We start from the raw sequence: 25,479 nt of genomic DNA, 5'->3' as shown, positions 1-25,479 counted from the left end.
AGTCTTACAAGGTAAGGGCTGAGGAGGTGGCTCAGTGGTGTGTATAGAACTAGAGCGGGCAAGGCTCTAAGCTCCACCCTACACACTACAAAACAAAAACCAGAAAACAAAAACCAAAACACACAAACAAAACTTCCAAAAGCCCTGTTTAACTTAAATAACCTGACAAATGTTTTACAAAGTCCTAGTGAGCATAAACCAGCAAACCTGTCCGCTTGACTCATGCAGAATTTCTAGATTATCTTACATATTGCCTCTTGCATCTTGTTCATGATGAGTTAGGAGGGAAGTTGCATAAATACACATTTCTGTATTCCCTATAGCATGGTCAAATAGACTTGCAACCAGGAGATAGCCTCCCTCCCACTCTTCACGCAGGAGCTCTCTAAAGGCAGCACCCACGGAATGAATATCAGTGAGGACTGCTCACACCTGAGCACATGCTGGCGCATCCAGCATGCTGTACTGGCCTACATCTCAGTCTCCCTTTACAACATCAAGGATACAGACACCACATTTTGACCAAATCAAGTCATGGACAGGACTAACAGGCAAAGTCCTTGTTTCTAGGTTCTTAGCTCTATCATGACCCTCTCCTCTCTGCAGGTTCTGAGCTGGCCACCCTTGGCACCCTCTAGTGACAGCATCCATCAAGGATGAAGAACTTACACTATTCTCATAAAGCATCCCCTAATGTCCAGCAGCACAGACCTTTCCCTCACCCAGATTGCCACTTCACTCTTTGATAACACTGCATTCGGCCCTAAACCACAAGCTTCGGCTACCCATGGCTCCTCAGAAATTGCACACTCTATGAACTGCAAGCTCTTTTCCAGGACTTTGTTGTCACTTCTGTGGACATGAGCACCTGTTGTATAGCTATTTCTGGGAAACTCAAGCATCCCTCCTTGAGATGACAAGGCTTCTATGACCCAGAATGCTCAGAAAGGTTTACAGGACACTGCCCCAAGGCTATACAGAGAGTAGACCATTGCTTGATAGACAGTAAACAATTGATTTGGTAGAACTACCTGCAAATGGCATGTACCAGCCATGACCTCTACCACTGAGTACCACGGATGCAACCCAGGGTTTTACCCAAAGGTCTGCTACTCTCCAAAGCTGATACTTTTGATGTTATACCACACAGTTTCTGGACGTTAGAAAGCTTGCCATAAATGTCTGTATTTTAAAAGTTCATCCTTATATAATTTTTATTAGGCACCTATTAAATTCCAGGCAAGAATTATGATAGATAAACCAGGAGAAATAAAGCTTGGTCACTTCAGCTGGGAGCTTATTATCAGAGACAATGTGGGGTGCTACACTGTTTCAGATTTTTATGTATCTGAAGCAACTGGCAAACCTTGTTAAAAGAGGGTCACGTAGTGAAAAGTAATTAAAATTCTCTCTTCTCAATAAAAATTTTTTTGTTGGAATTGAAAAATGAGCTACCTTAATTTATTTTTGAAAAAGACACAATACGCAATTAGTGATGCTGTGATTAAATCAGATACAGTGATATCACCAGGAGAGCAGCCGGAACATGTTTCTTTTCTTCTGTAATATAAATATGCTCCATGGAGGCAGGGAAAGTAGCTTAGCATTTTCATCACCATTGGATAATGGCCTCTATTGATGAGACACCACAGGTTCTTACTGAAACGAGTCTAAGTAACCGCTAAGGGATAAAGGAAAGTGTTTGGTGAGCTGATACCACAGCATGCTCCAGGGCTGCTGGGGAGAGAATTAAGCACAGGCTTGTATGTATGAATGGCATCATGTCCTGCCCGGGCATGGCTGACCGGCCAGCCCTAAACTTATACAAGTGAAAGAAAGGAACCAGGCTGAAATAGACATTTGTATTAATAGTTGGTGTGTACCAAGTAAATCAGGAGACCCCGCCAGGTCTTTCTTAAGACGTAGCAAAAAGCTTTAGAAATCGAGTCCACTAAAGCCACCTTTTCAGAGCTTTTGACACTTTGCAAATCTCAGCCATTTTGTTTTTCATTGAAAAGGAACTCAGAAGAGAGGGTCAGCCTAATCCACACATCACGCTTGCGCAAATATGCATGTACACATACACACATGTGTGCACACGCACAAAGAGTGAATACTGCAAGGAGCATGAACTAAGACACAAGAGGTATGAAGCATAGCCTTTATGCACAAAGGCATCCAAGGAACCTGGCTGTGCCATTAAGAGGAGGGAGGATTTGTCACCCATGTCAGAGGGCAGCTATAGTACAGTTCCAGGCTCCTTCCGCTCCTCTGTGTGCTCCCACAAGAACCATCTATCACTGGCTGGAATCTGGTCCCCTTTGGGTTCATGTTGCAGGAAGGAACAGTGAGAGGATGCCCCAGGCTGAAGACAGAGGGCATACACTTAACCCAAACCATGATTCAGATTTTCAAAAACATTAGAGAAAGAATCAATTTGGAACCTCTTTTTTTTTTTTTTTTTTTTTTTAAATGCATGTGTATAATGTTAGAGAATGGGATTTTAACCTGTCTACTTCCCGGTGTAGAAAAATGAAAAGTTCCTCAATTATTTTTAGTAATCCCCCCTTTTCATATGGGATAGACAAGTAAAAATACTGATAAATATTAAACATGGTTTTAAATAATCCTATAGAATCACTTTTCCTATAATCTTAAGAAAAAATGTTTTATAACGCTATCCCAATAGTAGACACTCCTCATCAAATCTTATGTCACCATGGAATACATTTTCACTCATATACAAACATTAACCTTGCCTAAAGTATATTTGAAAGAAAAAAGAACAGTCAAATCTCAAAGAAACAAAATACCAAGTGATCCAACAATTTAAACTCAATTCAATTGCAAATAAATTCCCAAACTTTCTCCTAATTCTGTTATTTAGATTAAGGTAAAGCAGAATTAATAAAATGGGGAGATTTAAACTGAAGTAATTAAGCGATAATCACGTAATTAAAGGATAATACTACTCAAAGAACACCACGTTCTTCCACAGTGTTGATGTGGTCCTTAACTAAGTCAGGCTTTTTCCTCCATTGCAATGTACTAGCTTATAGCTAATTGAAACCTCAAAAAAATCTTTACCTACAAATTATTTCCTAAGAAACTGCACCTGCTTAGGAAACAGAATGTACACTCGCCAGCATCCTGAGTGGCCCCCCAGAATGGCCTAGAGGAGAGGAATGTAGAAAACTGAAAATGAAATTTCTGGAGAATTGCTTGGCTACACCTCAGTAAGAGACAAATCTGTGTGGCATAAAGACTTGGACAGACTGACACTTGACAGGTGCTTGCTGGGAGGGAATGAATCCAGCTTCAGTGCATTGTAAGCTCTTATGTCCCTTGTCTTTCCCCTCAGCAAAGTGCTCCTGAGTCCATATCACTGCCTCTCCACACGTTCCCATGTGAGATGCACATCCAGTCTCCTAACTTGAAAACATTGAAGTAATATCTGAGTTTTGTATCTAGATATTTTATTTTAAATATTTTATATTTAAATATTTTAGAATGTATTAAACATAAAAGTTTTGTATCAAATGTTTAAATTTAATATTCTATTGTGAGGTTTTTTAGCATCTCATTTTGCGCTTGTATGTACAAAGCACACATGCATACATATATTTGGATGTTAAAGCAGGAAGCTAAACTTTTATACAAACATAAATTACTATATCATTGAGCTCCAAATGATAACTATAATAGATGAGGCCACATCTTTAGCTGGATTTAGTTGTAATTTAAAGTAAGCAGTTTGGACATTCATAATTTAAGATGCTATTTAGATATCATTCGTGGAATGAGGAAAGTTAAAAATGCTTAATAGGTATCTTCTTATGAGAGATTTATCACAGTGAGTTCATAGTCTTGACACCTTTTCTACCCTGCCAGCCAATAAAGACATGGTGTATCAGAGAAACACTTCAGTCCTGAAAGAATGCTGACTTTCAGCCTCCAAGCACAAACACTAATGTAAACCACCCCTTGACTGTTGCCAGCACTTCCCCCCAAATCGGTGCTTATGTTGTCCATGCAACCTAGATTGCTGACATTATAGTAAATGTATTATAATTTACTGAAGGTCCTATAGTGGGCTACATCTAGGTCACCATTATGGGGATAAAGGATATATATTGAATAAAGAAATATAGAATGAGTGAATTTCCAGCAATATGTGAATGAAAGCTTGTTAGTTTTTAACAGAATTGAATGCTAGAAAATTATGTGCTTTAGTATTTAAAGGCTTTGTTGGACTTTTAGAAAGAAGTAGAAGTTCTGGAAATGAAAAGCAATGAATTTCCTGCTCTTTAAGTATATTTTTAAATAACAAAGTAAAAGCTTTACCTTCCCTTACATTGATCCGGGTCCTAGTTCATTTGCCTTGTGTTTTTGATTAAATATCTGCACATAGGAAACTTCCTATTATAGGAACTATGCAGTTTCTATAACAAGGTTCCTATAAATTATGATATTTGATATGCGCTCAAGCAATTTTTCATTTTGTTTAAAATTTCCAGTGATCTGAAATTGCCATCAGCTGGCAAATGATCAAGCTCTCTTCTGAATTCTATTAATGTCCCTAAATTTAAAATTTAAAGGTAAGGGGCATTCCCCCAACCCCTGTAAAAGGGCCTGCTAATACCTACGGGAAAATAACATTTTAAATAAAACCCAGGGGTCTTGGTCAGCAACGTGAGTGAATCTTCGCCTTTCACACAACTTCCAAACCAGTGAACAATGCATGAATTCGGACAGTTCTTTTTCAACTCATGCCGTACAATGTACAAAGTCTGTATGTAGTGGTAATGCCAGACTAGCTTACCAGGCATGAAGACTCAATGGCTAGAAGCTTGACTTTAATATGCAAAGTAGAGGGTTGGATATGGGTGGGGTGGCATGAGAATAGATAAGCTCCACAACTGGAAGTGGAAGTTTAGGTCATTTCCTACCCAGGGATATTCCTAGGGCAGACTGGGTTATGGTCAAAGTACCTGAAAGGAACCAGAAGTTAATTAGTTCCACTCCAAGGGAGGCTTTTTCACAAACCAGTTCTTATTTTGTAGCATGGTCTAAATGGAAGGCTACATACGGTGAAAGATATACACATTCAGCCATTACCACAGACAGGCAGTAAATTATCTAGGGGGCCCCCACAGAGCACTCTGTAGCCCTCTCTTTCAACCTCCCCTCTCACCTGTGAAAGAGCCTGAAGCCGTATGCCATTGGCTGTTAATAATGCTCTCTGGAAGGAAGCAAGTTGAAATTGTTCCCAAACTGCAAATCAACAGACCACGTATATATGTCTACTACTGTTGAATGAAATTATATATCAGAATAAAAGACCGTATCTGCAGTACAGGACTCAAGTATGCTTTCATGTAGCCTATAAAATCCATGGGCTCTGGGCAGCGTGGAGCTCTGAAATGCTTCTGTTTCCACTCCCAGGAGGATATCCTAATATAGATGCAGTGAACGGAAGCCTCCAAAGGAAGTCTGTGATATGAAATTTAAAATAATTGTTTTTAAATTTGTAGTTTCCAGATTGGGTTTCTACCGTGCCTGCCAAACCTTTCCCTCTTTTTTTCTGTGGGCTTGTTATACAATATGGATTTCATTTGTGTATTCAGAGTAGGAAGTGGTGATTCAGCCACTTTGTGGGTATGCCTGTAGGTTTCCCCCTTCTGCCCGCAGAGCGTAGGGAGCTGGAATCCGTACCTGAGCCAGGAGAAGGGAACGGAGTACACAAATGAGGCAGTGATGGGAAAAAGCAGCCCTGGCTTCTCTGGCTTAGTGTACCCCCTCTCCTGGTACCTCCTGATGATGCCCTCCTTCCCTGGCCAGCCCCTGCCATTTCAGAGAGGCCTTCATCCTCCTCTCTAATGTGGGCTCTGCCCAGCAACTGGCAGTCACCTCATGCCACTTCTTAAACACCGTTTCCTAGTGCCACTCGCAGAGGAATGTTGCATCTTGACATGTGACCAGTGGGAGAGGGCATATTGTCGCTGCTCTAAGAAGTGTGCATCTGATTTGTTTGCAGTGAAGAGATAAAATATGAGTACTCTAGTCACTGTTGGTCATGTGTCACTTGGGAGAGCTGTGTGTTATATGGCTGCCGCTCTCCTTTGGAAGGTATGGGTTGAAACAGAGCAATGTCAAGTGTTTCCAGGGCTGAAGGACGCTATGAAGGCTTCTGAGGGAGAAAACTCACCAGCAGTGTTCCCTACTTACGATTAGCCTTGCAAAGATACTAATCTCCCAAGCAAGAGACGATCATGAGTGAAGTCATGAAACTATGTTGGGGGTAACCAACTGTTGTACTATTGGGTTGGAGAGAATACACAAGTGATGCTACCTACCTCATCAAAAACATATAATTGGGGAGGTCATGGGCCACAGGGAAGAACATACTACTGTTGAATGCCTAAGTGAACATGAATACGTTGTCAAACTTTTTCCGAATATTTAATTTTATGCCCACAGAGTAGTTCTGTGCTCATCCTGAGGCAGAGAACGTCCTTTGTGTAGGCTTCCAGTACCTAACATGCAACAGAATCTATCGCTTTATTGGCCAAAAATGTTTGCCTAGTCACAAGTGTGGATGACACTTCCCAGTCATAGATAAAGGCTACTCACATAGAATATTAAGGCTGAATTAAGGGAAGGCACCAAGGAAGAGGGGGAAGGGTTTACCTCGACAGAAGAAAGTAACACATGAGTCTTTGTTTAGTTGGGATCCTGGAAGTAGTTTTAAAACGTGTCTGTTTGGAGACATCAGTGTTGGTCAGTGATGATTAATTTTTTGTTGGCAGGACTATGGAGTTAAGGCAGTTGGTCAAACACAAGGCTAAATGTTACTATGAAGACATTAAGAATGATTTTATTTTCTGTGAGTGACTCTTAAGTAAAGCCTATTACTCTCAATAGGCAGAGCAGGCTTCCAATCAGTTATAGGCCTTAATAGCAGAGACAAGGTTCTTTGCATAAGCAACTCTACCTTAAGAAATGCAGAAACCCTATCTGAGGGGTCTGGGGAGATGAATTTGATAGTGAGGTGCTAACTGGGCAAGCAGGAAGACCTAAGTTGGCATTTCCCCAAACAGCATGCAGTCTAGCCCATTCGCATGCCCTCAGATCTTAGACTTGCTAACCCCTACAATTCTCTAAGCTACCTCCATACAATAGCTCCTAAATATTTAGATGTCCTGGTGGATCTTTTCCTCTAGAGAACCCTGAAAGAATCACCAAGCCCCTTTCTGTAAGCACGCATCCATCTTCTGTTTCTAATTTCATCATCTATTTTCCAGGGTGACATGTACTCCAATCATGCCAGAACTCCAGTACACAGAGAAAAGTGCTCAAGTAAGCATCATCTTTGGTTAAAATAACAAGTTCAGAGCCTCTTAAACTTGGTAAGTATCTGTACTCTGATATCTTACCAAGCACTCAATCTCAAAACAAGTTCAATGAAAATGTGTCTCTCTAGAAGGCTGCTCTTCCTGAGGTACTGCTGCCATGCCTGCCTCTGCTCTCTCTGGTGAGTGATCTGTAAAGCTCCACCCTTCACCTCCACTCTACGAAACCATCAATCTTTGTGAACGGCCCTTCATCTCCACTCTACAAAGCCACAAATCTTCCAGGTGCCTTATCTCAGGTGGAGCCCTGCATCACCTCTGTGATGGATAATCTTGATGTCAACTTGATTGGGTTGAGAAAACTGACCTAGATTAGTAAAGGACAGGCAGCTTTGGGTGTGTCTGTGCAGGTTCTTCAGAGAGGATTAACCAGAGGGTGAAGTTTTTCCCTGAATGTGGGCCATCCATCCCATAGGCTGGGAGCCCAAGTGAAACAGAAGGAGAAAAATGAGAAAATGTACTAGCACACGCAGGCTCTCCTGACTATCATGCTGTGGGCTACTTTCCTAAACTACAGTATTCTTATTGTTGTAGCAATACTGTATAAAGAGCAACAGACAGGTTTAATCTGGTTCACTGTTTGAGGCTACTGTTTACCCTGAAGAAGGCATGGTATCGCATTACACCCACAACCAGGAAGCAGAGAGAAAAAGACACTGGTGCTCAGTTGACTTCCTCCATTTTATTCAGGCTGGGGCCAGAGCCCAGGGAATGGTGCCACCTACAACGGCAGTATTCTTCCCACTCACTCCAATATCCAAAATCACAGACACAACTCTTTTCTATGGTGATTCTAAATTAAATCAAGTTGGAAATGAAGATAGGCCATCACATCTGCCATACCTTTCCTTATAGGAAAGTAAACCTCTGAAAACACCAAAAATTAAGAATTCCTAATTAGTGCCTGTTATACCGGTCAGAGCAACAAAGCCTAATGCATGCCCCGACTCAGGCTTTTTCTTCTGTTCTACCCCAGTAGCCTGCACAGTATTCCCCTAGAGTCATACCTGAGGGTCTACATCACTTCTCCCTCCTTTTCACTACTCATTCCAGCCCTGCAGCTAAGCATGTCTGCCCTGGGTATACCACCTAAACCTGCCACATTTTCTACAGCTCCCAGACCTTCTCTTGCACTGTTTTAATTCTTACAGAAATAACTATCCTAAACATTTCTTTCTTCCCATTTCTCTTCTCTTAAGTCCTCTGCAGGGGCGCCATTCTAAAACATTCCTCTAGGCAGGCCTCCTCCACCTAAGTCCTCCAGAGACTGCACTCATTTAGGAACTGACTTAGCTTGGCATGCCAGGTCCTCTATAGTCTCTCCATCCTCAGGTCTGTGTCCTCAGTCTTTCTCATCTTATCTTTGGGCTCCAGGATAAGTGAGTTAATACACATGGGGATTTTCTTTTTCCAAAGATGTCAACCATTCTTCCTTGTACCTCAAAGTTAAATTCTTCAAAAGCAGTCATTTTGAAGACATTCACCTTGACCAGATCAGAGATGCACTGGCTCCCTTCTGTGCTCAAAACTGGGCCATTTTCTCCCCTGCTATTCTTTCAATGTACCTGGATATGTCATGAACGCACCTCTTTCCCTATCACACCACTGTTTTGTTTGGGTTTTGTTCTCTATTGAATTCTAAGATCCCTGAAGATAAGGCCATGTCTTGTTTGCCATTTTACCTCCATTACACCACAGAGGGGAAGCCACAGCCTGGATGCTAAGGACAGTATTGATAAATTAATCACTACATGGTCTTTTAAATAAACAGCTGAGCTTGTTACTAACAATGTCATAGCATCCCTCCTGCCTCTAAATCCTATATCCCTTTGTTTCTATCTTTGATCATGAAGAAAGCATTTTTAACCATAATTGCTCAGAAATGCAAGTTTGAAGTACATACATAGCAAGTAGCTTTGAGGCATGAGCAAGTACAAAACAAGGTTTGTTTTGACCGCAATCAGGAAGATTTGTGAAAATAAATGTGTGTTAAATGTCATTAATAATTTTGAAATGAACATTTAAGAAACCCGGAACACCAGATTTCATACTCTTAAGTTTTTTCTTGATTCTGCCAGAGAGGAAATTGAAGTTAATTTAATAATGAAAGGAGAGTATTTCCAGATTAGAGCCCTGTGGACAATATCCAGATTAACACTGCATCTAATTAACTTGGTCAAATGTGTGTGGTAGTGGTGGTAGTGCTTCATTGGGTCCATGGAATTAGAAATAGGGCCTGTGTCAGTCTTTGTGCAGGGCAAGCACAATATTTTTTTAGTAGCTGCTTTGGAGAATGAAGGCACCAAGATTCCCTTATGTGTGTGTGTATGTGCTTCCGAGTATTATTAATGCTTAACTACTCATGGGGAATGGCAATCACTCAAATCACCCATTTGGCCTTTTAAATTGCATCCATTTCTTGTAGACAGGATAAATTTTGGGTTGAACGTTTTGTGGGTAGGTTGGTGTCTCTATTGCTCCACTGGGGTTCCTGCCTGGCTACAGGAGGTGGCCTCTCCAGGTTCCATGTCCTCAGTGTTGTAAGCAGTGTAGTCTGCATGTGGGTCCCAAACAACTGGATTAGGGGCTGTCCCAAAAGCTGTTGCCTGCCTGTGGGATATGTCCTTCTAGCTGGGCTGCCTCGTCTGGCCTCAGTGGGAGAGGAAGCACCTAGCCTCATAGAGACTTGAAGTGCCAGGGTGGAGGGATACCCAGGGCGGGCCCAGCCACTCAGAAGAGAAGAAGAGGGGGCAGGGGAAAGGATTGTGGGAGGGGTGATGGGGAAGGGAGCAGTGAGTGGGATATAAAGTGAATAAGTAAAAAAATTAAATTAAAATATCACATCCAAAACGTGTCTGAGCTGCTTCACAAGCACACTTAATTCTAAAGTAGCTTTCTTAATATTGATAGCCATTGCTTCCCAAATCACAAAGTCACTTCCCTAATTTGTCCCATGAGTTATCTACATGTCTTCTTAGGAGAGCAGTCCTAGAGACTCAGCCACGTGACTTTGGGAAGGGCACTCATCTGTTAGTGGACTTGCTGTCAGAATGGTGTGAGGACATCCGAATATCTAACAAGGTTCCTCTTTAAAAGGCTTTACGAATTCTGAATGGAGCTTAGGGGGTATGCAGTTCTGCACCAGAGCACGGGCCAAGCATGTGGTAGGGACCCGGGCTTGATCTCTACAATTGGGAGAAGGCAAAAGTATGACTGCCCTGTTCCTCTGCCCATGTCTTAACTTGAAGGATCACTGTTTGCTTCTTCCCTTTTCTCTTCCCTGATTTGTTTAGCTGTTCTTCTGAGCCTCCTCATCTTTCTCTGTGTCCCCAGCAGTTGTGTGAGCAAACTGACTTGACTCTTGTCATGTCTCTAGGTAGAAGTGATGGTATCATACAGAGCATCCTATATTTCTAGCACATGTCTGGAACATCAACTCCCTTGAACCTCATCTCTCTTCATCTATCTATCCAAGCCCAGAAGCGCCTCAGGATACACTGTGAAGGTAACAGGGACTCCACTGAGTCCCCATGAAAACCACATTCATCTACCATATATAAGGAACAAATATCAACTGTGGCAAACCATAAGATCCCAGTGTTTATCTGATACAAAATCTATGGCCATTCTCAAACAGATGGTATGCATGATATTACACAAGAAAACATAATGTTGCAAAGAAAAATACTAATATATCTTATGGTTATATATCTATTTGTTCCTTCTCATTAAAACAAACAAACAAACCACCCTGATTTATCTTAGTTTGAAGGTGAATTTGCACAGTCTTTATGCCACTTCCACAATTCCAAAGTTCTGCTTTATCTGGCACTATAGCTTGTACAATGAAAAGAACAGAAAACATTTTAATATATTGGGGCTGAACTTTGCCATCCATAACCCTGAACCACTAAAGGGACGGGGGATACTGGCCTTTCCTTGAGAGTTCATATTTATGGGCCCCATTTTATTTTATGTTTCAGGAGGCAAACCTATATGTAAGATACCAAAAGGTACAGGCTAGGTTTTATGTCAACTTGACAAGAGTTAGGGTTATCTGGGAAAAAGAAATATTAATTGAGAAAATGTCTCTATAAGATTAGCCTGTAGGGAAATCTGTGGGGTAATTTTTTTTTTTTTGATTAATGATTGACTTAAGAGGACCTAGCCCACTGTGGGCAGTGCTACCCCCAGGCAGATGATTCTGGATTGCATAAGAAAGTAGTTGGGCAAGCCATAGGGAGCAAGCCAGTGGAGTTCTCTGCCTCCTTTGAACTTCTCTGTTTAGAGGAGTTCTCTGAACCCCCTCTGCATGTGGTTCCTGCCTCCAGGTTTCTACCTTGAGTTCTTGTCCTGATTTTCCTGGATTATGGACTAAAAGTTATAAGATAAAAGAAGCCCCTTCTAGCCGGGCGGTGGTGGTGCATGCCTTTAATCCCAGCACTTGGGAGGCAGAGGCAGGTGGATTTCTGAGTTTGAGGCCAACCTGGTCTACAGAGTGAGTTCCAGGACAGCCAGGGCTACACGGAGAAACCCTGTCTCAAAAAACAGAAAACATTTTAATATATTGGGGCTGAACTTTGCCATCCATAACCCTGAAAAAAGAAGCCCCTTCCTCCCCAAGTTGATTTGGGTCATGGTGTTTTATATCAGCAACAGAAGCCCTAACTAAGACACAAAATAAGCCACCTAGCACAACAGCCTGTTGCCATTCTTCTAACTCTGCCCACAAGAATCCTTTAAGCACTAATTGTCCAGGTCATGTTCCTTTGGATTGCTACAATGAATGTTATGGTTATCTAGCTATCTAGATACTTTGTGCAGTTACTACCTCCTACAGGGCAAATGATTTTATCTTCAATCATCAAGAGTATTAAAGGAAGAAGAGTCACTCAAGGTGATGGTTAAGTCACTGTCATTTTGACAGGATCGAGACTTGTATGGGGCATGGGCTGTGGAGTGTGCACACAGGAATTGTCTGGATGGCATAAGTTGAAGTGGAAAGGCACACCATTGTCTCTGCTTCCTTACTGCAGATGCAATACAGCTCAAGCTCCCGCTGCTGTGGCTTTCCCTGCAATGATGGATTGCACCGTCAACCAAGAGCTGAAATAAGTCACCACCCTGGTAAGTCACTTTTGTCAGACTCTTGTGTCACAGCAAGAGGCAAAGAAACTAATGCCCTACATATTCAAATGCACACTCAAAGTCTTAAGAGAGATAGTATTGTTAAAATTAAGCAGGATGGTTACAAAGACATAGAAGAACATTTTCAGAAAAACTTCATAAATGTATTTCCCTAATTTCCTTGATGCAAGAGGTAAAGCGTATCCCCCTCCCCCTTTTTAGGGAATTTGCTTTCACCCGAGGCTATTCATATCATATGCAAGTTTACATTAAGCAAATGGCAATAGAAAAGGATATACACAAGTATCAAGGCTCACAGATAACTAGAAAGAACTTAATGTGCCTGACAGACACACAAAGGCAGAGGCACAATGATGATGCTTCCTACATAGGAGGCAGGGACATGAAAACCCAACTTGTCCAAAAAAAAACATCTTTGGGAAACACGGAGGGAAATGAGTTTTGAAGAGAGATAAACCTGGGTTTAAGTTCTACATCTGCCTCTTGATTGATATACACTCTAGGAAAAATTATCTAATGGGCCCATCCCCTAATTTCTTCCTTTGTAAAATGGGTGTGGTCAGTCTCCATCACAGAGGCAACAGGAGAATTGATACATGAAATGGCAAAACACGAGTAGTTGCTATCATGTGTACTTGTGTCTGGAAAAGAATTACTTTTGGATGAAAAATCCCAAGTTGTTTCTTCATTACGAAGTAAAGATGTCAGAGTTTAGCATCTTAAAGTTCTGCAGAGATTCCTTTCCCTAATTCATCCAGCACACACCAGCACGGCAAGCTTAGCTTGGCTCAGTCTGCCTCGCTTGTCTGTCAACAAGATTCTAATGTTCAAACCGAGTTGACAATTGCTGAAGGTGGATGGAACAAGACAGGCTGTGCAACAGCATCAGATTTCACACCTCTGAGGGTTCGAGCTACCAACAAAAACATCATATCTCTGTCAGTCAAGAGTAATTATAGGGCTTGGTGGACCCATACAAGTAAAACAGCCAGTCACCAAGGGTCTCCTGGCTCTTCCTCTGACTACAGTTATTAGACTTGCTTGATTCTATGGCCTGTGAATACTTGAATTGAACTTCCTTTTGGACAGAGGGATAGACTGTAAAACAAAGGGGGAAACATTTGCTCCTTTTAAAATCCTGAGCTTATTTTCCAAATTCATATCTAAGTGTGTGTGTCTTAGTAAACACACAAAACAGGGGCTAGAGAGCTGGTTCAGCTGCAAAGATCAGAGTTTAGATTCCCCAGCATACACATAAAAGTCAGGTCTGATTGTAAGCTAACCATAACACTTGGCAGGGAGCGGGAACAGACGGGTAGCTCAATGGGCAGCTAACCTAGTCAAATTGGTGAGCACTGGGTGCAGTATGCAGCCCTGTCACAAAATCCAAGATGAATTTCAACTGAAGAAGATTCCTCATATCAACCTCAAACCTCCATTCATGAGCATGTAGGCTGACACACATACACACACAAGCTATTCAAAACCAAAAGTATAATTTCATAGTTAATAATGAACACAATGGTCAGGCACATCACAGTGAATACAGTTGTAATAGCAGAACTAGATGCCTAAACCATCTGCAAAGAATTCAGCAGAGCTAGATTCTAAAGCATGCTACCTTTGTGAGAATAAAAGTAGACCGACAGAGAAATGGACAGATTCCTAATCACAAGATCAGACATTTATAATAACAGATTGCTCCGTTTCGCTGTTTATAAATATTTTTGCCAAAATGGCTTAAGGCTTGACAGCTTACTGGAGAGTAAATCAATATGTGAGATCTAATTCAAGATGCATCTCAAGTTTTAAACTATAAATGACCTCAATATACAAAAATATAGAAACTTTTCTAAAGCATGCAATTATGTATATCCACACATTCTAGTGTGATACATCCGTTTCCCAAAATATATTAAATAAAGATTTAAGTGGAAAGTTGATAAATTTTATCATTAAGTATGGGTTTATTTTTAAATTTTATTCTTTCAATCCTAAGAATATTACTGCAGGACAGTAACAAGAAACAGGTGAGTTTTAGCAAGAATAAGAGACAGTGAGCTATGCCATCCTCCCCTGGGCCAGTCAATATATCGTAGGTCACTGCAGTGTACCGATTGCTGCCCTTTATACTGAGTACTTCTGATAACAAAATGAAAGTGAAGGAGAAGATGCCCAGCAGGATGCCAGGCTACACCACAGTGCCCTGTCCATAAGAGGTATAGCACCCCAGGAGGTCGACAAGAAAGACTTCTGGGAAACTACCTTGCTATAGGTTTTGTGCCAATGGTTACCGACCAGAAACAAAGTTATCAACAGTACCTGTGGGCTTCACATGACAAATACAGAATGAAAACAAAGAAACTTGTGGCTAAGATAGTAACAAACCTTGATATCTAGATAGGAACTAGTTTCTTGTGGAGAGAGCTGAGTGCATTTTAACGACACAAAGTAGGGAATAAAACCTAAAAATAGGTACACATGAACTGTCAGACTTAAGTTTGTGAAAAAGAATGAAAATGGAAAACTACATATAAAATAAAAAGTGATGCTTAAAATAGAAAAAATAAGATTACCAGGCATTAAATTTGCCAATAATTGGATACTGTCTATATATAAATACATTGTTAGTAAGTTTATCTAAATCATAATAAGGCCACCATTTATTTGTATTTATTAACCTATAAGCAATGCCATAGGAATTGCATATAAAGCAATTATATGCACCTAAAACAAAATTAGAAGTCAGACACCTCTTAAAAAGGGTGGTTCAACAGGATTTCATTATGCATTCATTTTACCCAAAAGAACCCCAGGCACAGAATAAGTAACAAGGTACAACTCCATTGTATTAAAAAAAAAAATGGCTGCATAGTCTTCATATGTACTTCCCTTTCTAGCAGAGTAGCAGTTTCTTCCCTATTGCTGTGATAAAACACCATGGCCCAAAGTGATTTATGGAAGAAGTTTACTTTGGAAGAGTTCCTGATGGTGGGAGGGAGGGCAGCAAGCAGCAGCATACCACCGACTCCCTCCACCAAGGCTGGATCTCCTAACCCCTCAAGGGGTACCACCAACAGGGTGCACAAGTGTTTTAATGTCTGAGACTAGGGGAGACATCTCACTTAAACTCTCACAACCAGATTTCTTATCTGCTCTTCATGTAAACACTTTGCATTATCTTCTACTCAGCATGGAAACACATAACCACAGCATCTCTTTGATGTAGTCTGTTATTCTCATTAGGCAGTGCTTGAAATGAAGTCAAGGCAGAGTGGGGACCATGCTTGCTTTACAATGTGCCCATTTTACATCGACTGATCAAGCTTTTATTGTGTATATGCCAGGGGATGTGATTTAGCTACGGTCTGCCTGACTTGTATAATAATGATATGTGTTATAACACACTTAGAATTCATAAGGAATAAAGTAAAAGGCTGAAATTACCTAAAGTCAGAATGTATCTAACTGGATTTTGACGTCACAAGCCCTTAGCTGTGTGGCCTTATAGAATTAACCTCTATGAATGTTACTTTCATCACTGGAAATGGAGCTTGTAATGTCAGAGGGTTGCAAGGAACAAAAACAAAATTTTGTGGACAAAGTGCCTAGACTCTTACACACCAATTAGTTGAGGCTTAATCCAGTCATTTTTTTTCTTTATATACAATAAAGCGCACACCATCTCTTAGCAGAAAATCTAGACTAAGAGATAGCTTAAGAACATAGGTAATATGCCTACTTGTTGTTTTAATGACTCAGAGGAAATCCTTGCATGGTGAAGGTCACTGTCATGCTGACAGGAGAATTCATTTCTAAGTCTGTATGGCCAGTACAAATCTTACAGAAACATGCCTTCAATATGGTACTCCCCTTGTAACCTTGACCGTTTCCTCTGGGGTAGTCATGTTTTGTTTTGAGTTTTAAAGACAGAAGCTTAAATATGAAAGCAGAGAGTAAAGGCTTCTAGATCCGGGGCGTGCCGTTTGCCTAATGTGAAGCAAGAGCAGAGAAGTCAGTCACAGGAGTGAGATCATTTGCAAACATGATTCATGACCCATCCTTGAACGTGGCAGGAAGATTGCGGAAGGAATTTCGAAGCCAATGCTTCCTCTGATCAAGTCAACAAGCCTGTGCTAATCCCTCTCCCTGGACGATGCTGGCCTCAGAGAAACTGGCAATGGACAATGTGTAAAACCTGCAGCAAACTGGCTATCTGGGATGAGAAACTAGCTCAAGGCTAATGACCATTGCTACTGCAAAGGTCTGGTGCACACTATAAACACTGGGGTCAGACAGCAGATATCCAGGATATTACTCAAAAAATGCATTGAGCTCAAAGCTGACAAGATAATCTAGTCCTGGGCGTGCAAAGCAGACTGGAACGCTGCAGCTATGACCTACTCAAGGAAAGACGGGAGCACAAACTCTCCAAGGGCCCTGTCTCAGGCTCCTAGTGCAGGCAAGGCTCCAACAGACTTCAAAGGGAGCTCTGCCTAAGGAGAGAGGACTGGCCTCGGCGCACAGGGGGTATCAATTCCGTGATCATGTTGCCATCTACATTCGGCGGACCTGGACCAGCAAATGCAAATACCTCAGATACGAGTTTAAATGCATGAAAAGAGAAGTGTGAGATACATTGGAGACTTGCTCGCAAAAGAAACCTCAGAATTCCAGGAAAAAGTCTCAAAACCAGAAGTTTCATATGTTATCCCAAAGTCTCGGGGGAGTAATCTGTGTGTGACAGCATAAAAAATAAAGCCCGCCCCCAACACTGCATTCTGGTATAGCACATGACACCTAATTGTGTAATAAAGGAATAACTTTCCACATTTAAACATTCATGAAAGGTTAGTCACCTTTTCCTATATGAACTTTCATCCATATTTTTGTTTTTATAAGGTTTTAACATCCATGGATCCTGATTAATGTAAAGAGCCAAAATCATCAGATAATACTTACAGGAGGACCTGTGGGGCAGGAGCCAGGGAGAGATGAAAAAGAGAGAGAAAGAAAAATTAGTGACTATGAATGTTAAAATGAACAGATAACAAACTATCATCTTCATCATCATCATCATCATCATCATCATCATCATCATCATCATCACAATTCTAAGGACACAAAGGAGACTCTGAACAGAGATTTCTTTATATCATAGACCTTCAAGATGACAGGAAAAAAAAATGAATTTATAACCAAATTGTGCACAGAATTTGGACAAACGTTCAGGCTCTCCAAAGCCTGTTCATGTGAAGCTGCGAGGTCCAGGAACCTGAAATAAAACTGTGTAACACATAAGAGCCTGTGTGACATCTGAGTCAGGAGACTCTTGGCTGCTCTGGATGGCCCACTGCCGAGACCCAAGCTCCATAATCACTCAAATCAGCAAGGCCTAGCATTTGCAGAAGGCTTTCCTCGAAGAATGTCCTCCAATTATTCAATTATTCAGCTAATGCATAAAAACTCTGTCCTAGTGTCTCCATGGGTTTCTTCAAAGCAGAACACAGGCAGTAACCCAGACCATTCCTGTATTTTGCATACTATATGCCCCAAACGCCATCTCTCTAAGTAACTAGGCGGTGGGGAGCTGGCTTTTCCTCCTCTATAGGACTTCCGCATAAGCACACAATTTTCTTATTCCTCCTTAATCCTCTTTCTTTTGACAAAAGATCATTTGGTGATTGTGTGACAATAATGTTTTGTCATTTCTTTTCCCTTAAAAACTACTTGGGGGTAAGGAGAGAGGAGACAAGTTGGAGGAGGGAGCACAGGGCTAGGTGGGGCAGGTAGTGGGGGGCGGGGACAAATGTGAACAAACCGTCCTGCACACATATGCATAAAGATGTGATAATGAGCCCTGTAACTCCACATGCTAACTTAAACATTCCGTTTTAAAATGGCATTTGATAAAGCGTCTATTGTGAACTCTGTGCTTTATGAAGGGATACCCACCCACGTTTCTGCCCGTCTAGATTCTGAGAAGCAATGAACAGCTCTTGAGAATACTCAGAATTCAGCAGCCATCCTCCCCACTTGGGGAATTCACATAATTCCTTTCACTTTGCCATCTTTTTGGAAAGGGAAAGGGTAAATGCCCACTGCATGACAAGCTGGGGCTCTACTATTTCGACACTCGGCCCATAATTGACTTAAACATCGGCAAGTTCTACCATGAGATAGTGGGAGATCCCCTTTCAGAGCATGCTGGAGTAACCATAGAAAGAACTGATGCTCTCTTAAGAAGCCGTCTGGATATCGGCCCCTCAGACTTCCTAGAGCAAGAATAGTAACTGACCTCTCTTACTGCTCAAACTTTGTTTCAAACATATCTTCATTTGGCCTTTGCTGTTTCACTTTACCTATAGGGACTCATCCACAAACCTGGAGCGGGAGTCAGGACAAAGGATGGCAATAGCCACCCGGCCAGCCGAGTTGGCTGATCTATCATTTCCTCAGTGAAAACATGGAAACTCTAGACTGATTAATGATGCCACTCTCACAACTGAAGCTCTGTGGCTGTACCAGGAGCCCCTCCCACCATCCTTAAGAACAGCACAGCAGTATGACAAAGTGTGCCAGTTTATTGAAATAATAGAGCTTTCCAAAATGTTTCTGTTAGAGTGCTGAGACAAATAAATACCCCCATGCTGGACACCCAAGAGAGGACACATGGTGATGTTGCTATACCACGTATGGATGAGAACCCACCAAGGAATTCAGGACGGAAGAGCTGATCTTCATCGATAAGCAAGCTAAAACTGGGAGGCGGGGATAGTTATTAAACCCTAGTGAACCCCGTTTTCCAATGCTTCCTTCTTAAGAGTTTGTTGTAATAAGATTTTGCCCTTAAATTCAAGGTCTATAATAAAAGTGTCAAACATAGACACACCTTCCAACAAGCAACTCTCACTATTTCTTAATGGGAACAAACACAGCTACTGTGCCAGACCTTGAGCAGCACAGGGCAGACACTCACCAGATTCTCCTCTTCGGCCTCTCTTCCCTCGTTTCCCTGGAGGACCTGAAATAAAAAGGATACTTTATAGTACATTTCATTTTTTTTTCTGGTTGTATAAGGGTTGCTACATAATTCCTAAGCCTTTGTTCACTTTTTTTGACCACCAGCTTCAAGAAAGGGACCAGATGTTGATGAAGGTCATTATGCTTCCATGTTTCAGCAAGGCTAAGCTCTATTTCATCCCCAAAGCTGGTCTAAACAACAATCTACTCAAACATACTTAAGAGTCGGAATTTCTGTTCACCCCATTTACATACCATCAATACAGAAAAGGTTTGCTAAGCAAGTCATTGAATCATCATGGTTATTTGCTGAAGGTCTCAAATTATATGAACCAAATCTATACAACTATTATTTGTCATCTTTATTTTCTGAAGGTCTCAAATTATAGGAATCAAATCTATATAACTATTGTTTGTCATCAGTCAGGTTCAATATGATCCTTCTGAAAGTATTTAAGCAATTCATTAACCGCATACACAAAAAGGAATACAGCTTAAAATATTTGTGTGAAATGTGAATATAATGGAATTCAATAAGTACCACTCTGATAAATTCATGACCCCAGTAAGTGTGCCACCTTTAGGTGGTAACTTTAAGTCTCTTTTTTCTAGAGAGACAAGATCATTATCACTTAATGAACAATTAGTCTTAATGATGATGCCATTCAAAAAGTAGGAAAAACAAACACCTTTTTATTTCAGTGTGTTGCCTATACGGACAACCAAGCTTAGAATTTGATGCAACTCACTGCATCAAATTCTAGCCATTTGCACTTGAAGACATTGTTCTCAATTCTACAGCTTCTGTCTGCATTTCCTTGGGTGAAAATAGCTTCCAGTGAATTATGGCTCGAACGAACAAACGGAAGAGAGTAATCAACCCACAATGAGGACTCAGGGCTTGTAAGGCTTGCTGGGAGGAAAAGCCAAGGAAAACACGGTGCTGCCTGCTGCTAATGAATGAACTGCTGAGTGCAGCTGATGACTTCTAAACTCTGGAAAGTTCCAGGGACACAGCTGACTGTCATCATGAGTCTGAGTTATCAGCTCCAAATAGACACTGCCATGAGCGGTGGAAACACTGGTGGGCCACCTAGCTTCCCCCGGGCCTCGCACAGGAAAAGCGTGGCTATCTGTGTCGATAGCAGGGTAAAAAAATAAATAAATAAGCAATGATATCAATTGAAGGTGTTAGGAGATCCAGCTTTATAAGCAAAACCCAAAATGTCAACAGGCGTTTGGATTTCTTTCTGGATCTTGGAATAAAGAGAGAATTCCAAGCACACTCAAGGCATTCTCAAAGATTGGGACAGAAAAATTAAGTACATGTGGTAGGGCCTTACTATATAAGAAAATATTAATTTACATACTTGCCTGAGATCATGCATACACAGACCCCAATATTTGTAACTCTCCTTTAAGACTAGAAATCAGACCTTTGTAGTATAAAATCACTAAACCAAGGAAGCTTAGCAGGCTCATGTGTGACAGACATGGTTGACTTTAGAAGCCACCTTTGAAAAGAAGAGACTTTTTTTTTTTTTTAAGCAGGGAACTTAGGAGCCCTAGAAATTGATTTAAGCTTCAACTGACAAACAGAAAAAAAAAAAAAATACACATTTAAATTCACAGAAGAAACTTATGAATATTCACAGGGAAGGAGACAGCATCAGAAATACCAGAGGCTACAGTCTGAGGCATCCTGGCGAACTGCTCACTTACCAATAAATAACAATGATTTATTCACTGGGAATTAACCTATTTTCTTTTTCCTCTAAGATGTTCCCTTAAAAGAGTAAAATGCATGAAGTTAAAAACAACACATTTACTAAGTATTTTAAAGAGAATCTAAAATACACTAAAAAATATCCTTGAAAGATAAGGGATAAGAACACGAGCCATGAAGTAGTGCTATCTTCCGGAGAAACCCCAAAAGCAGAGTGACACTGTTTCTGAACATGCCTTCCTTGAATATTCAATCACAAACCCAGAAACCAATCAAATGCCACAGAAACTGTAGAACTGCAGAAGACATTTGCAAGACGACATCCATGGAAGGTAACAGGGCTTTTGAAGAATATCATAATATTTGAGACATATTATGGCCAAACTAAGTTTTAAGATGAGAGTTTAAATATGTTGAACCTAGAAAATATAATGGCTTGAAGAAGAGTATATTATAATGACAACTGGAAGCAGATGTCTACAGTGAGTGACTTTCCAACATAAGATTAGTGAAATAAAGAACTGCGCAAAATCCTCAACAATGTCTAGGTATCTTGCTGACAAACAGTGAGCCAAAGTTTGAAGAAGTTCAATGTACAGATAAGAATTCTGGGCCTTGCCTCTAAATTTAGGATCAAAACCAAAAGTGAGAAACAAAATGGAAGAGATGAACAGATGTGAAGCCTCTCTTTTCATCAAAACCCCTGGTAAGAGCTGACAAGTCGGCTGGAGGTGGCACACACCTTTAGTCCCTGCACTCTCTGTGAGTTCAAGGCCATCCTGGTCTATGGATCCAGTTCCAGGATACCCAGGCTATATAGAGAAACCCTGTCTTGGAGAAAGAGAGAGAGAGAGAGAGAGAGAGAGAGAGAGAGAGAGAGAGACAGAGACAGAGACAGAGACAGAGAGACAGAGAGAGAGAGACAGACAGAGACAGAGAGAGACAGAGAGACAGAGAGAGACAGAGATAAAGACAGAGAGACAGAGATAAAGACAGAGAGACACAGAGACAGAGAGAGAAGAATTGATAGAAGATAGTGACTTTGTCCATCCATGCAGGTTAATTCTGTTCAAACTCTTTTGTTGTTAAAATTTTTATTTTGTAATTAGCCTAATAACCAGGTTTCTAAATCTTCTTTACACATCCCTAGTTTTAGCTAACCCACCCCTTACCTACCCTCTTCTCCTCTTAGCCCCCACCTCCAGCTGTGTCGAATGTCTTAACACCCATTATTGCCCATCTGCTGTCTTCTTACATGCATTGCGATCATTCCACAAGTGGAAAAAGAGTGCATTGCCTTCACATTCTGATACAGAGACATGTGTACGTTTGGTTTTTGTGCCCACTTTCTTTGGGTTATCCCTGTCCTTTATTTTCCCATACCCCACACCCTTCCCTGCCTAAGGCCTCTGTCCCATTTCTACCACCCTTACTGTCATTTTTCCTGGAGTCAACTATCTTCCTCTCTTAACATCTGCACCTCTCTCAAAAATAAAACAAACAAACAAACAACAACAACAAAGCTCAAACCAGGTCCCTTTCTAGTTTCCTGGCCTCAACTCCTGCTCCAAGTTAAATACATAAAATAAAATATTTGTTAGTAGGCTCTGTAAATGAGACAAACTCATAGTGTTTGTCTTTCTGGGCCTGACTTACTTCACTACCTTCCCCCCCCCCCAATTCCATCTACTTCCCTACAAATTTCATGATTTCGTTTTTCTTCATGGTTGAGTGATAGTCCACTGTGTATACATGCCACACTCATCTGTTGATGAGCATTTACTAGGTTGACTGTGTTGCTAGCTGCTGTGTGGCCAGAAATACAACAATTGTGCATGTATACGTGTCTCTACAGTAGGATGTGAGATTGTTGAGCATTTCCCCAGGATGCCACAGCTGAGTCATCTGCTAGCTCCATCTCTAGCTTTTGAGAAACTCTAGACTGATTTCCAAAGGGGCTGCCCTAAGTCACACTCCTACCAACAAATAGCTCCTCTTTCCCAATATCTACACCACACCAGCATCTGTTGTCATTTGTGTTCCCGATGATGGTCATTGCCACTGTTAAAAAGTTTTAATTTGCATCTCACTTTTGGTTAAAGATATTGAACATTTTCTAAAACATTTCTTAGCCATTTGTATTTCTTCTTTGGAACCTCTTTTTAGTTGGATATCCCATCTTTAAATTGGATTGTTGTCATACTGTTTAGTTTTTTTCTTTTCTTCTCGGTCTTTGTGTATTGTAGAGACTGACCCTGCCAGACGAGTCCGGCAGGATGCCTGTTCATTCACTTCACTACTTCCTTTGCTGTTCACAACATTTTGCTTTCCCAAGATCTCATTTGTCAGCTGTTGGGTCTTACTTTCTTCGCTCTTACTCAGGCACCTCTGACCCATGCCTACAACTTGATGTTTGCTCCTTACTTTTCCTTCTAGAAATTTCTGGGTATCACATTTCATGTTGAGGTCCTCTATCAATTTGGTGTTCGGTTTTGATGTGGTACGAGGTTAAGAGTCTGGGTATGGGATAGGTCTCTACAAATAATTTGTCAGGAAGCCCCGGAGGTCTCCAAAACAACACAGGCTATAGATACTGTTATTGGTCCCCCACGAGAACTACAAAGACTACACTGCTGGAGACAACACACACTTTGGATTCAGAGATATCAATCTTAAACTGACCAGGAAACTTGCTCCATGCTGGGCCAGCTTTCACAGTACTGGAAGGTGCTAAGCAGGCTGTTGGAAGATGACAGCAATAGTCTTACCAAGTGCTGGACCCTGTGTGCTACAATATTTACTGCCCCAACTAATCCAATAGTAACCCAGCAATTATGGGTTAATTAAGCGCTTTCTGATTGGATCTGAGACATGCCACACAGGAGAGGAGGGCTGACCTAGTCCTATAATTCTGATCAGAAGCCCATGGCTGAGGAGCTCCTAAGGTGGAGACTTAGACACTAGGGTAGAACCTGCTATTGTTATTTTACTAAATCCCTGTGCCACCAAAGCCTTCTAAATAATTATGTTCATACCCATAGACATTGCCTGCTCTCAACTTTGGTCAGGTAAGCTTCTTTTTGCAGTGGACAGAAGTCAGTAAGAGACTGACTGTTCATCCCTAAAAATGGGCAGTTTATATGAACTCTAGTACCACCAATGAATGAGGAACATTGCAAGAGAAGGACTGGAAAGATATTAAGAGGGTGGAGTGAAGTGCTATGAAATGCCGTGTTCTGGGCCTGACAGCTGCTGTAATAATGAACCATCTGCAGCTGTGGTTGCCAGCACAAGACCTACACAAGCTCAAGCCAGCCCAAATCCACCACAGAGGGGACATAGATGGGGCACACAATGCCCAGGCCTCACCCTTACTGAGGAGCTACCGGCTATGGACAGTTTCTGGGAGAAAGAATCATTCTTTATTGGAGGCGTGGCAACTGATGTTTATTTCCCGTGCTCCAGCAGGTGGCCCATACCCACGCACTTATGGGCAGCTCTAACTGGACTTACTGGGCTAGCTTTTTTAAAAGCCCCATTGAAAGGGACTCAGGGAGTTGGTGCAAAGATGGGGGTTTAGATATGATCATAGTTCATTATAGAAAGGTATAAAAATTCTTAAATAAAAAAAATTAAAGACTAGAAGGTGATAATAAAGTAGCAATCCCATGGAATTCTTGATGGCGAAATGAACTCATATGGTGCTTCTCATTTTAGTAAACAATACATACTCAAGAAGTTGACTCTCATTAGATTGTCTTGATTGAAATGGTTTTAAAAACTAGTAGCCATTTCCATTCCAAACCGAGGGAGGATGAGCCAGCCAAGCAGGAGGTGGAAGAACAAAGACAGACTCCAGAAAAGGGTGCTTATTTACTGACTTTTGGTGAGGACCTTGCAAGAGAATTTTCAGTGACTTCTATCGACAGAAAGATAAGTCTATGCAAAAGGAACTGGTTTCAAGAACATGAGTGTGAAAAGACAGAGACAGAGCCAGGGAAATCTCCAAGCAGGGACTTCATGAAATGAGGAAGGAGACAGATAAACAAAGTGGGACAACAAGGACTGATTATTCTTCAGGACTAGTAGATTCAGGACAATGAATACAACTCAGGCCTCGGGGAGATCTTGGAGTCTTTGCAAAACTCTAATAGACAGACTGAGACAAGA

The 25,479-nt window shown here is 41.2% G+C and overlaps 1 protein-coding gene across 21 annotated transcripts in view; it reads right to left on the bottom strand.

The window, feature by feature from the left end:
* Col25a1 (collagen type XXV alpha 1 chain) overlaps positions 1-25,479 on the bottom strand; it is a 407,882-nt gene that overhangs the window by 181,260 nt on the left and 201,143 nt on the right. For all 21 annotated transcript variants that reach the window (XM_031375495.1, XM_031375508.1, XM_031375504.1 and 18 more), the window contains exons 3-4: positions 19,540-19,584; positions 17,523-17,530 (exon numbers count right to left, since the gene is read on the bottom strand). In XM_031375495.1, the coding sequence (XP_031231355.1) occupies positions 17,523-17,530; positions 19,540-19,584 (53 nt within the window). The remainder of the gene's footprint in view (positions 1-17,522; positions 17,531-19,539; positions 19,585-25,479) is intronic.

This window comes from Mastomys coucha, unplaced genomic scaffold (assembly GCF_008632895.1).
Source record: "Mastomys coucha isolate ucsf_1 unplaced genomic scaffold, UCSF_Mcou_1 pScaffold16, whole genome shotgun sequence".
Taxonomy (NCBI): Eukaryota; Metazoa; Chordata; class Mammalia; order Rodentia; family Muridae; genus Mastomys; species Mastomys coucha.
This window is presented reverse-complemented; position numbering and strand designations above follow the sequence as displayed.